At 41.3% G+C, this 14,392-nt stretch overlaps 1 protein-coding gene across 3 annotated transcripts in view; it reads right to left on the bottom strand.

The window, feature by feature from the left end:
* Positions 1-5,263: 5,263 nt before the first annotated feature.
* Positions 5,264-14,392, bottom strand: part of carm1 (coactivator-associated arginine methyltransferase 1) — an 83,665-nt gene continuing 74,536 nt past the window's right edge. For all 3 annotated transcript variants that reach the window (XM_043694808.1, XM_043694809.1, XM_043694810.1), the window contains one exon: positions 5,264-10,221. In XM_043694808.1, the coding sequence (XP_043550743.1) occupies positions 10,079-10,221 (143 nt within the window). In that variant the 3' untranslated portion in view covers positions 5,264-10,078. The remainder of the gene's footprint in view (positions 10,222-14,392) is intronic.

Here is a 14,392-nt window from a genome sequence, read left to right as displayed (position 1 = left end):
TCTAGCGTCTCGTGGCGCAGGGCTCAAATTAAAACCCCACCTCTTCCAGAGAGTGGGGGTAATAACGTCTTTGAGCAGGTCGATTAGAACGGAAAAAAATAAGTTTGAGGCCAGTTTATATTTTGAAATTTCTCAGGCTGATGATTGATTGATGTGACTGAGTAACGTGGGAAAATGTACCAAAAAGTAGATGGAAGAGCTTGGTTCGGCTACCATGGCTAGGGCAGAGATATTTAGTCAAACAAAAACAAATCGCTGAAAAAAAAACTCAGCAGGTCTGGCAGCATATTTGGAGAGAAATCAGAGTTAACGTTTCAGGTTCAGTGAGCTTTCCTCAGAACAAGTCCCAATAACACAATCTGCCTCCAGGCAATTCAATTATTTAGCAGATGCAGATCCCCAACATGAAGCGATTACCTCCATACTCAACTGAGTCTAAGGTGATGAACAACAAACATCATTGCTTGTATCTCACTAAGTAGATAAGGTGTTTGTACCAAAACCTCAGCTGCACTGTGACCTGTTTATCAAGAACCATTCTCACCATTTTGCTTGAAAGTCTGCCATCCTCAAAATGGGTTAGAAACAAAAAAAAATGTAGATATAGGAAGGAGAAAGAGACGTCTGCAGATCAGAGTTGAGTGTGTAGTGCTGGAAAAGCACAGTAGGCCAGGCAGCAGCCGAGAAACAGGAGAATCGACGTTTCAGACATAAGTCCTTCATCAGGAATTGTTTTCTGAACAACCAAGAGTAAGGTAATGAAGACCAGATCAGTGCTATCCACAGCCAGAAAATCAAATAAGTAACTTATTTTCTCCTCAACTTGGTTTTAAATTTGCAGAACGTATCTTACATGAATCTGTGGAATTCTCTACCCCAAACGTGTGGTGGATGTTGGGACAGTGAGTAAATTTAAGGATGAGTTAGACAGATTTTTAAACTGGAGTAGAGAATGTGGTCTGGAAAGTCTTAGGGGATCACCCATCCACAGGTTCCAACCTCATGGTTCAGGAACACTGCACTGCCCGGTTCTACCTCCTATCCAAGATCCACAAGCCTGACTACCTCAGCTGATCTATTGTCTCAGCCTGCTCCTGCCCCACAGAATTTATTTCCACGTACCTCGATACTGTCCTATCCCCCCAGTTCAGGAATTTCCCATATACATTCAGGACACCACCAATGACCTCCACCTCCTCCAAGACTTCTGCTTCCCTGGACCCCAAAGCCTCATCTTTGCTATGGACATCCAGCTCTTCTACACCTCCATCCGCCATGACCAGGACTTCTGAGCCCTCCATTTCTTCCTCTCCAGATATCCCCACCAGTACCCTTCCACTGACATGCATTCATTTGGCTGAACTAGTCCTCGCCCTCTACAATTTCTCCTTTGAATCCTCCCACTTCTTCTAGACAAAAGGGGTAGCTATGACATCCGCACTGGCCCCAACTATGCCGGTCTCTTTGTCGGTTACGTGGAACAGTCTATCTTCCACAGTTACACTGGTACCACTCCCCACCTTTTCCTCTGCGACATTGATGACTGCATCAGCGCCACCTCATGCTCCCACAAGGATGTTGAACAGTTCATCAACTTCACCAACATATTCCACCCCGGCCTTAAATTCACCTGGACCATCTCTGGCACCTCCCTCCATCAATGGTGACTGACTCAACACTGACATTTTCTATAAACCCACCGAATCCCACAGCTATCTGGATTACGCCTCCTCCCACTCTGCCTCCTGCAAAAGTGCTATCCTTTATTCCCAATTCCTTCACCTCTGCTGCATCTGCTCCCAGAAACAAGGACAGAACACCCTGGTCCTCACCTTCCACCCCACCAACCTCCATATACATCGCATCATCCTCCACCATTTCCGCCACCTACAAAGGGATGCCACCAGAGATAAATATCCTGCTCCACTCCGATCTGCTTTCCGTAAAAGACCGTTCCCTCCGTGACTACCTCATCAGGTCCACACCTTCCCCTGCCACCGCAGGAATTGCAAAACCTGCACCCACATCTCCCCGCTCACCTCCAAGGCCCCAAAGGAGCCTTCCACATCCAAAGTTTCATCTGCACTTCCACATATGCCATTTACAGTATCTGCTGCTCCCGCTGTGGTCACCTTTACATTGGGGAGGCAGGACACCTACCCACAGAGTGCATCAGAGAACATCTCTGGGACACTTGCACCAACCAACCCCACCATGGCCAAACACTTCAACTCCACTTCCGACTTGCAGGTCCTGGGCCTCCTCCATGGCCACTCCCTTACCACTAGACGTCTGGAGGAAGAACACTTCATCTTCTGCCTCGGGACATTCCAACCCCATGGCATCAATGTGGATTTCACCAGTTTCTTCATTTCCCCTCCCCCAACCTTATCCCAGTTCCAACCTTCCAGCTCAACACTGCTCTCATGACCTATCCATCTTCCTTCTCTCTGACTTATCACCTTTACCCTCACCTCCATCCACCTATTGAACTCAGCTACTTTCCCCCAGCCCTACCCCCACACCCCTGCCATTTATTGCTCCATCCACTATGCTCCCATTTTCATTCCTGATGAAGGGCTTTTGCCAGAAATGTTGATTTTCATGATCCTTGGATGCTGCCTGACCTGCTGTGATTTTCCAGCACCACACACTCGACTCCAGCATCTGTAGTCCTCACTTTCACCTGCTAGATTTTTAATTGGTAACAGATTGAAGGGATATGGATAGAAGGCAGGAAAATAGGGGTGAGGAGCATATCAGCCATGAACGAATGTGCAGCAGATGGGTGGAATGGCTCAATTCTGCCCCAATATCATTAACTTATAGAACATTACAGCGCAGTACAGGCTCGATGTTGCACTGACCTGTGAAACCAATCTATCCCATCTATCCTATATTATTCCATTATCATCCATATGTTTATCCAATGACCATTTAAATGCCCTTAAAATTGGCAAGTCCATCACTGTTGCAGGCAGGGCATTCCACACCACACCCTTACTACTGAGTGTACATACCTCTGACATCTGTCCAATACCTATTAACCTCAATTTTCAGCTGGTGTCCCCTCATGCTAGCCATCACCAGAGGAAAAAGGCTCTCACTGTCCACCCTATCATGTATGCCTCTATTAAGTCACCTCTTAACCACCTTCTCTCTAATGAAAACAGCCTCAAGACTCTCAAATCTTTCCTTATAAGACCTTCCCTCCATACCAGGCAACATCCTGGTAAATCTCCTCTGCACCCTTTCCAATGCTTCCACATCCTTCCTATAATGCGGCAACCAGAACTTACACAACACTCCAAGTGCGGCCGCACCAGAGTTTTGTACAGCTGCAACATGACCTCATGGCTCTGAAACCAATCCCTCTACCAATAAAAGCTAACACACCGTATGCCTTCTTAACAACCCTATCAACCTGGGTGGAACTTTCAGGAATCTATGCACATAGATACAGATCTCTCTGCTCATCCACATTTCCAAGAATCTTAACATTAGCCCAGTACTCTGTATTCCTGTTACTCCTTCCAAAGTGAATCACCTCACACTTTTCCACATTAAATTCCATTTGCCACCTCTTAGCCCAGCTCTGCAGGTTTTCCAAGTCCCTCTATAACCTGTAGCATCCTTCCACAGTCCACAATTCCACTAACTTTAGTGTCGTCCACAAATTTACTAACCCATCCTTCTATGGCCACATCCAGGTTATTTATAACAATGATAAACAGCACTGGCCCCCAAACAGATTCTTGCGGTACACCACTAGTAACTGAACTCCACGATGAAACTCCATTCTAAAAGATGAGACTTAAGCAATCCAGGTCTTTTTCAATATAAAATTACATCACACAGTAAACTTTTGCTATGATCTTATATTCCACAACCACCTGATGAAGAGCAGTGCTCTGATAGCTAGTGCTTCCAAATAAACTTGTTGGAACATAACCTGGTGTTGTGAGATTTTTAACTCCAGGATGAACATTTCCCATCAACCAACAACCTGTCTTACATCTCTGAGGAGACAACAATTTTCAAGCCCCAATAAATGGAATCACAACAGGAAAACATTCGTGAAATGCTGCTATACAGCATCTTAGAGGTAATTTCCCGATTCCATCCTGCCTCCTAGTTGATGACGACTAAATATGGATACTTAGAAACGTGAAAATAAAAACTTCAAGCTTTCAAATGTAATATCACAAGTTTTATTCCCACAAGTAACAACATGGATTTCTAGAATAATGGCTACAGAATTAACATTTTTGCTACCTTCATTGAAATGATAATGGGTTCTGCCTTTGCTATTTCAGGACAAATCAAGACAACACTGGAGAGCACTGAAGAGCTTACACTAAATAATTCATGGGCTGTAACATTGTTAAGTGAGTTTTCACAACATGGGATTTGAACTCCAATCTCTGGGGTCGAGTTTACAATAATGTGATGTAGTGTCTTGGAACAGGGATAGCTGGTGCACTAGTTTCTCCAGCATGGCCATGAGAAAGAGGTTGTAGAGTTATTGAACCTGACTCGCTGAAATGAGAGTCAAACTTCAAACAGACACAGTCAGAATAGACCCATAAAGTTCACTAAGTTGACAAAATGGCTTCTGAAAAATCTCCGGAAATCTCTGCACTTGCTGATTGACTTTTTAGTTGGACCAACTGAACTGGATTTCTACAGAGTTAATACAATTGAACAAAGTACACAATTGCTAAGTTTACCAGGCACTAATTCATTATGTATATTTCCAAGTGGTAACAAAATGGGTGGGGCTAGATAGTGAATGTTTATCATAAGCGAGGGTAATCACAGCAAGGCATGGGTGATCTTCACCCAAGTTGCACCTTACAGCAGAAGAAAATTGGAGCAAAACATCTCTTTCTTCTGGGGCTATGGCTGAGCAGTAATCTGAGCCTACAACAGTTCTCATTGTTAAGCCAAGCACTACATGGCTTATTGCATAAATGGGCTCTCCATCAGTTGTAGATCGAAGGTTTGGGATAGTCAGTTCACAAGTTTTAAATGGCAAGTTAATGTTACATTACTAATCTCAATGGGATGATGTTGTAGTACGATGCTGCACTGGAGGTTGCAAATTAGTCATCTCTTGGAAAATGCAGAGTATAAGCAATCCTGGTTTGTAGCCCATTGATCAACAACAATAGCTAGAGAAGCACATCACACAAGGAAACTGCATTCTCCCATCTGGACTTTGCAAGGAAGAGAAAAATAAATTAAAGATCACTCAAAACCATCTAATATTAGTGTTTTATTTGATAATTCATGTATTACAGGATGATTTTCTAATATGGTCTAACAATCTCATGTCGCTGTAATAAAATCTACACACAACACAGATGAATAAAGGTCTAGCCAGACTACAGAAACATTTCTAGATTATACTAAAACACTAAACTACATGTTGGTAAAACCCTCTAGCAAGGTTTGGATCAGGATAGCTGTAAATGGATTAACAAGAATAGTTCAGGGTCAATAACAAGCCTCATTTGTAAAGTAGGAGATGATTTTAAAAAGCCCAAAAGCAGAATAAAAATTCGGCCCAATGCTTTGTACAAATTGTACAGGGAAAACATTTACAAGGGCAGATCCACCAGAGTTTAATTCATCAGATGAGCGACATCTTTCCAAAATTATTTGTTCACAATTCACTTCAACACAACTCTAGCTGCATGGATTACAAAAATAGGTCCAATTAAAAGGGGAATCCCAAACTTTCAAATGGGATCCACATTAGTAACTCTGAACTGTTCCATTCAAGTTTCACCAGTTACTATGCCCCCTGCCCAGCTAATCGCAGATCAATTATCCTTGCTGTCAGCCATCGCTGTGATAATTTATCACATTAAACCCTTACCCATTCTAAATTTTTTTAAAATCCTTTTTACTGTAGAAATATTCTACAAAACAGCCTAATTGAGATGGTTGAGGCTAATGTTGAAATCATGCCTGCTCTGTAATACTCAATTAGGGATCACACTGACACAGGATTATGGCGCAAAGTTCACACACCTTGTAGAATTATAGGTGGTGCACACTGCACCAAGATTCAGCGATCATTCACTAATAAACCTGACAATACATTGCAAGTGTTCCTTCAGCTGTGCACAATGACTCATTCATGCCTATATAACTTAAGAGTTCCACACTGTAAAACTCCAATACCTAACTAGCACTTAAGAAGCATTCTCTATATATTGAGCAGAGCTTTGTGGATCCTAATGGGTGCCAATGTTTTATTTATATTCTGAAAAGCCATATTTTCTGTTCCCATTGGCATGGGTTAAAAGCTTAAAAAAAAGAAACAAACAATCTGATAGTGATTAATAGACTAATACTAGTTTGACCCTCAAGAAAAAGAGGAACAATGATACTTTTTGATGTCCAGGTCAAGAAAACATATAGGCAAAGCCGAGGTGTACGGTTTCCACAGAAATATTAAGCAAGTAGCCCAAACCTTGGTTGTATGGAAGTCACTCCAGACAAGCCAAGCTAAGCTAAGCTAAATCGCAGGACAAAGTCTCAACCCCAAAAATAATCCCTCGACTTTAGGATGTATCAACCGATTTTCAGAGCCACAAAAACCTATTGATGTATTAAAATATTTACCAACCAGATTGATCTGAACATTGTGTAGTATATAACACGCACTCTATAGACCCATACAAGATCAGGTCACCGTTTAGGACCGAAACAATGGGTATGGGTTTTGACAGGTTGGGCAGGGAGAAATCACAGGTGCCTTATCCACTAGTCATGGATGGATTATACTGGTGCATTAGCTGAGGCACCATTCACTTTTCTCAGACTCCTCTTGATGCCCAAATGGCTGTGCTCAGTCAGTAGTTGCCAAAAATCCCAATGTTCAGCTCAAAGCTACGTGGAAGGGTTCAGAGTGAAAGTAATCATTTATGAACCCAGATTTATTTCTGATTGGACAGCAAGGCAGAAGGTGTCATACAACTTTTACAAACTGGATACCTTTTGGGAGGTATGGTTCACAATTTAGTACTTTTTGGGGAATGGAGTAAAAAAGAGAGAGTCACTAGGACAATAGTGACTGGTGGGGAAGAGATCAGAGAACAAACAATGACTGTGCTGGACTCTTTCATTTGTACTGCTTGTCAACCAATGTTAAAATCAAATTGAATTAACAGCTCTTCTGAAACAAGACACCCTTACCAGAAGATTGAGGAATAGCAGAAAACTTAAACCTTTTGCAGCTCGTGTGCCAACAGTTAAAACACATCAATAGCCTGTCTCAGGCAACCACTCCAAAGCCATTGTGAGCAAAATAGCTACGGGTGAGGTAGCAAGGACGGGGATTATTAAAGTGGTTCACTTCTGAGTCATAGGACCTTTCTTTAAAATCATCGCCAGCAAAGCAGAGAGTTACTTAGGATCATGTCCAGCGAGACAACAATTTTTCTTCCAGGCAGGAAGCAACTAACAGTTTTCTACTCCAAAAATAAAACAAATCTAAAAAGAATATTCACAATAAATTACGACTAGACTTTGTCCAAAACGCTTCCTTGATAGACAATTCTGCAGAATAATCACTGTCTTGGAGCTACTGCAACAGCATAAGTGACCTGTGACTAACAATACTGTAGATACAAATTTGTTAAAAGTTACCATCTAATAATTAGTTTGGGATCCAGGGTCATTGACATAATGCTGTGGGTATCCACCTCCTGATTCAATGAAAAGTTCAGTTTAAATGAGACCCATTGTCCCAGAAATTATTATGCAAATGAGAATGTAACCAGCCACCTGTGAACAATGGAACTTTCAATGCCACAACAAAGAACTGGAATTTCAATAGGCACCCACAAAGCTTTACTAAATGGGCCAAATGTGCGATCAGCTTTTGTGCACAAAGCAATAGATAATTCTATCTGGAGTACATGTATACCCACCTTGCACAGCAGCACAACTAATACCTCTCCGCCACATCCCACACCCATAGGTTTCCAAAGAGCTCTTACTAATTGCTATGCTAGACCTGTACCAGAGATGCAGGTAAATCTAACAAATGCACCATCAATTCTTATATTTAAAGCCTCAGCAATGACTCAAGACAATGATCAATTGCAGAAGGTGTCTTTCTTCTATAGGTATAGCTGACCCGTTCATTCCGAATCTACTAATCCTCAATACTTCAACTCACCATATGAAATAAAATTTGCCTGAACCAGAAACTGTCCGCCAAATTTACAAAGCTTGAGTGCTTCAAGAAAATCAATACAACCTCTCTCCATCTCCTGAACAAAGCATTAGCATTAATCGACATCTGAAAAATGAAGGCAGTCAACAAACTCATCAGAGTTGGGGTCCAAGATATTGGAAAGCAAAGAATTTGGCTGATTTGAATCCTCTCTTCAAAGAAAAACATCTTGTATGACAAGACAGCTAGGTTCTACAGTCAATCCTCAGTTTAAAGAAATTCTTCCTTCTATCAGAGATTGCTGCCAGTAATAATACAACTATTTCAATAGAAATATACAGATATTGTAACAATCAGAAAATACTGGAAAAACAGTCTGGTTCCCTCTAAGAGCTGATAGAAAAGTGGAAGTTTTCATTACCTTCAATCTATAGATTTGGAAGTTAATCACAGAAAGGTGTGGGCAAATATAACTTAGTTTATCTGGAGTGTGAAGTACAAAATCCCATACCCTAACCACAATGACCTGTTGCTAGTGAATACATCTACCACCAAATCTGCAGCATTCCTTTTTGTGTATGGAGGTGATATTCAATATACACATATACTTGCACTAAGGTAGTCGGACCCGTTTTGAGTGAGTGTACGGTGCCTGCCATTCCAAGAGCAGCGGCACTAGCAGTGGTGCAGGTTGCTCAACTAACTAGCATTGCAGTTTCAACACAAAGCTGAAATCACAACAAAAATGACAGCATAAAGGTAGAACAGAGAAATCAAACAATTGGATACAGAAAGACAAATGATGTAGGACTGTTAATCATTCCCTCTTTAATCTAAACAGTCATAAAGCTAAAAAGCATTAATACGTTGGTTTGGATCAAGAGCTGGCCAGCGCATGGGTGCTCTTGGCATTGTCGAGGAACAGATAAGCTGTGCAATTTTTAGCTACCCCAAAAACAGCACTAATTCAAACAGGTTCAAGCTTCTGGCTTTGTGGAGATGCTGCAAAACGGTCAAAATGGAAGTAAGACACACAAGAAGCAAATCAGACAGGTGCCAAGAAAGAACTCAACAATGTTCAGATACCTGCTCCTTTCCTACAGCTACTCAGTTCGTATCAGCCCTGAGAAACACTTCCTCCATGAGATGAGCCTGGAAACTTTCCAATCACTGTAGGTTTCAAAGGAGTTGGGGAAAAACATTTTTCATGCAGTCTATCCACACTTAAAAGAAATTGCCTTATAGAAAGAAAACCTTAAATGATAAAATGTCTTAATTATCAAAAACATTTGTAATATTTATTACGTTTACAGCCGATATTTGTCACTTTTGAAACTTTCAACTAACAGTCTCCATTAACCCAAGATCTTCAATTAACCAGATTTAGGTTGGGGTTGGGAAGTTGGGTGAGGGGGCGAGAGACATCAGAGAAGGAAAAGTCAAAGGTAAAACAGGTAATGGATAACTCCTATCAACTATCTGCCCCCAACATACTGGACACGTCTGTTTTAAAAGATATGTTAATTGCAGCGTTCCAACATCAAACTGATGAGAAAATTTATGAACTACGCAGTCTAATCGCAGGACCAAAACAGCATTTATTTTCCCACCCCCATTTTTGTTATATAAAACTTTACAAGTCTGGTATCAAATAATTTGTATGTTGTCATTCCCAATGGCAAAAACAAAGCTCGCGCGCGCGCACACACACACACACACACACGCACACACACACACCCCCACCCTCAGGCTGAACTAAATCCATGGACAATGAATTTGGACAATTCAGAGATTGGGTTTTTTGGAGAGGGAACTGAATCTGGATTTGGTTTGTATCCTCTCGAAAGTGTCAGTTCAAAAAGTCGGAGGTGGTATCATGAATTCTTAGCTCCCATAGTGCATTGTGTTGGTGCTTATGGACATTGGAGAAGCCATGGAGATGGCAGCACCGCCAATGGTAAACTGACTGTTGATTGGATAGTGGCTGCTACTGGCAATCACTCCACCCTGTCCACCGCTTGAAGACCCTAACAAAACAGAACAGAACAAAAAGACAGTCATAAATACAATTACACAGGTTAAAAAAAGCCTTACATTATAAATGGCCACTCAAATCTTTCCTGTACTAATGCCCAAATCCAAATTTCAAATCAAATCCTCTCTCAGATGCTCCTGGGTTTCAGAAAGCTAGCTGGATGCTCAAGCAGTGGAACTGCTGGATTTCCAAGCTAGTGTTTCTCCACAGGGCAGTCTGCTGTTTGCTACCCACTCACTTTGGTTGGGCTCTTAGATGGGTCAACAAATCACTCAACTAAATAGGTTATCCCATTCAAACCTATATACCCAGCACTGAAAGCAACCAAAGAAGCAAAGTTAGAAAATATGGCCACTCGGGGGAGTAGATGGAGAGAAGGGGCCAGTGATACACATTTCTTTTCATTATCCCCTTCAGATAAATTTAAAATCTTAATCCCGGACAGTGCTGTGCTATTAGTTGATATCTGGCATATGATTTTGATCCTCCACACTGAGCACTCAAACCCCTAAGTAGCATAAAGCTAAATTTAGGAGCTAACAATATGAAGAACAGTTGGCATAAATCTAAACTTTTTTTGAATATTATCTTGTTGCCAATTCTCTCTTTTCTCCTGAAAACTGCCTTCTGCTAAGATTTAGTTCCACAGGAATTAGCTGCCGTGCTACCTTGCTCAAGCATCACTATTGACAGGCTGAGAGAGAGTGTTTACAGATTATTTAACCACAGTGCATACAGAAGGGGAGAAGGAAGGCCTGATCGTGAGCCTATTCTCATTGGCACTCATTTCCAAATAGTTTGGTGAGTGGGGAGGGGGTCCACTGAAGAGTAACTAGGAGCAGGAAACTTATAAGCCCCCTCTAACTCCAAGGTCTAGTATCTACCTGTTGGTTTTAAACAAAAGGCTAACATTTGAGAGAAATTCATAAAATACATGCAAGTTAGTTATAGGAAATAGCAACATTTAGATCTCGGGCCAATGTAACTGGCCAATGAAAGAGCACAAGACAGACTGTGGGAATGTCCATTTAGTTTAAAAAACTGAAGTTCAAGATTTGAAATGTTGAAGGTGATTATTCAGTTTGTGATGATCTTGGCAAATTCAATCTAACTTTATGGCAAGGTTTGGCTTGAGACGACAGATGCAATTAGATATCAACAGATCAAACACAACACTTCCTATCCATTTGGGCATTCCTCAAATATTTACCCCATGCAATGTTTGAGCAAAGTTTCAGAAACCCAAGAGACAAAAAGAAAAAGCCATAAGTAAAATCTATTTCTAAACTCTCAAATTTTTCACCCCAGGAGCCCTTGTAAGGAGTATTTCTGTTGCAAACAAAGGGACATGCTGTGTACTGCATTCATCAACTCAGAACGAGTATTTCACAGTAGGTTTTAGAAATCATAGATTTTCTTGATTGTGCTATATGCAAAAGTACTCGTGCAAATTCGAAACGCGATAGCATCTCTGACCAAATTCACAGAATAAGTTTCTTCCATTTGGGTTAAATTAGATCCCTTTAATCCTAATTAGATGTACGAAACAGAAATTGTCCCAAAGTTTATCTTTGAGATGACTGAAGGTAAATGAAAAATGAGCTTTAGAGGACCAAAGGGCTGCTTAACTAAGTGCCTAATATAGTCAAAGAAGCTTCTTTGCTTGAAAAAGTCAAACCATGCTGGGGTCAGAGAGAGCGCGCGTTGGTGTATATTAATCACCAGGTTTCATTATCAAAATAATGCAGCCATTTATGTTAAATAAGCATCATAAGACCAATTTTTAAAAAAAAATTTCTGACAATAGCACAAGACTGCTACTGAAATCCTTGAAAAACGCGAAAGGCTCTTATACCTCAATTTATTTTGCTGGTGCATCCAGTTGCAGTGAAGTTGCACGAACACACACACACACACACAATGTGCCTGCATTAAATTTTGCTTGTGGTGATGGCGGAGGAGAAAATTTCGTCCTCTGATTCAGTCCCATGTCATACACCCTCAGTTTCTACTTGTTCACTCCTATCAAAATGCAGACCTCAGCTGTCAAGTGGCTTACAGGATAACTGAGATAGTTTAGTAGGCCATACTAACCAATTCCTATTCAGCAGTGTTGTCTTGGAGAGAACTAAAAATACTGCCAAGTGGTCCCTACATTTCAACTAGGGGAGAGGAGAAGGGAAAGTACAGATCTCTTGCACACACAATCCAATATTATTTGGCAGCTTTAAAAGACAATCTCCCAGTATTTGATTTGTATTTGGTTTCCTTGGAGGGGAGCAAACAGAAGATACCTTTGATAGTCGAGTTAGATTAGATTAGATTAGATTAGATTAGATTTGAACAGCGTGGAAACAGGCCTTTGGCCCAATCAGTCCACACCGACCTTCCGAAAGGTAACCCACCCAGACCCATTTCCCCCTGACTAATGCACCTAACACTATGGGCAATTTAGCATGGCCAATTCACCTGACCCGCACATCTTTGGACTGAGGGGGGAAACCGGAGCACCCGGAAGAAACCACACTGACACGGGGAGAATGTGCAAACTCCACACAGACAGTTGCCCGAGGCTGGAATCGACCCTGGTGCTGTGAGGCAGCAGTGCTACCCACTGAGCTACTGTGCTGCCCCAAAGGCTTTAGATTTTTAAAAGGAAGCTCCCAACCCAGTCTCCCATGTTTGGTAAGGAAGGTTTGGCCCCAACAATAACACAACAAGCAAGGCTAGACCTCATTTGACTTTCTGCACAGTGCTTTCTTTTCTCCACATTGAGATGAATTTTCTAAGCCAAAAACAAAACAGAGTGCGCATTAAAGACCCTGTGTTGTCATATTTTCAAATATTTTTAAAAAATACACCCATAACAGACAGTTACTCAGAGGATCATGTCTTTTGGACACATCCATTCACTATTTCCTGCCGCTGCTGGAAGCCCAAAGCCTTTCAATAGCGACGTACATACCTACCATAAGCTATGGGAAGACACAGGGCCTTTAATCAACACTTTATCGTTACCAGCATGCTATGAACCTTACTGACAGAAATCCGACTCCAGGCACCTGTAGCAGCCTGCTGCCAAGGGAATTCCTACAGGGAAGGGAGCCTGGAAGATGATGAACCATGCAGAGAACAAAACAATCCCATCAACATCATAAACAGCTAGCCTTACAGCCTAGGTTCCAACTCAAGGCCATTCTTCCCCCTCCAGGGGATCCAAAATGGAGAAAAGATTCAACTGTGCTCATTTTTATGACATGATTATTTGTAAACAAATGTTTAACAGAAATAAACAAACACACTAGGTTTACTGAATGGTAACAGAATTGGCACATCATTATTAAAGAAAGTATCAACCAATTCAGGTAAAATTCATTATAGCAGCGGCAATATTGAGGATCCCCTGGGAGAGTTGGAATGATAGCTGGAACACTGGACAACTGGTCTGTATCAGAGAAGAAAGAGATACACACTTGCACAGGGAGATCAATTCAAACCTCAGAGTCAGAAAGACAAAAGTAAAATTCTGAAACCAATTCAAACCTCAGAGTCAGAAAGACAAAAGTAAAATTCTGAAACAGAGTTCCATCAACCTCAACAAAAAAAGGATGAGTTAACATTTTGGTCTGATGAATGATCTGCACCAGAAACATCAAAGTGTCTCATCATTTCAGGGACCAACAAACCAGCTGTGCCTTTATGATGTATATATTTTATGATAAAATGAAATGAAAACTTCAAAGTCACCAACTGCTTTGAGTAAAGGGTACAATGCAACAACCCCAAACAATTAGAACAAACTCCCATGCTTCAGTGTTGTTGCTCAAGCTCTAGGGGTCTGACAGGAAAGAGGAACATTTAGGGTTCCATCAAATGGATGATCTTCCAGTGTCTGTTTCACTGTATGGTTGTACAAATTAACAGCAAGCACCAGCTTGTTACCAGACAAGCATTAATATACAATCATGCATCAGGGCATAACAAAAACAGCATTGAGATCATGAAAAGATTATGTCAACATGGACACTGGCCTGGAGACCTCCCTCCCCAGCAGTGTTCAGCTGAACAAGCATTCCAGATTGCAACCTTCAATTTTCACAATTAGTATAGTTCAACCTTTGAACTATTAGAAATAGGCAGCACTGAAAAAAGAAAAAGAAATA

This window comes from Chiloscyllium plagiosum, chromosome 8 (genome assembly GCF_004010195.1).
Source record: "Chiloscyllium plagiosum isolate BGI_BamShark_2017 chromosome 8, ASM401019v2, whole genome shotgun sequence".
In the NCBI taxonomy this organism is placed as follows: Eukaryota; Metazoa; Chordata; class Chondrichthyes; order Orectolobiformes; family Hemiscylliidae; genus Chiloscyllium; species Chiloscyllium plagiosum.
The sequence above is the reverse complement of the archived record's forward strand: the minus strand, read 5'-3'. Positions and strand labels throughout refer to the sequence as shown.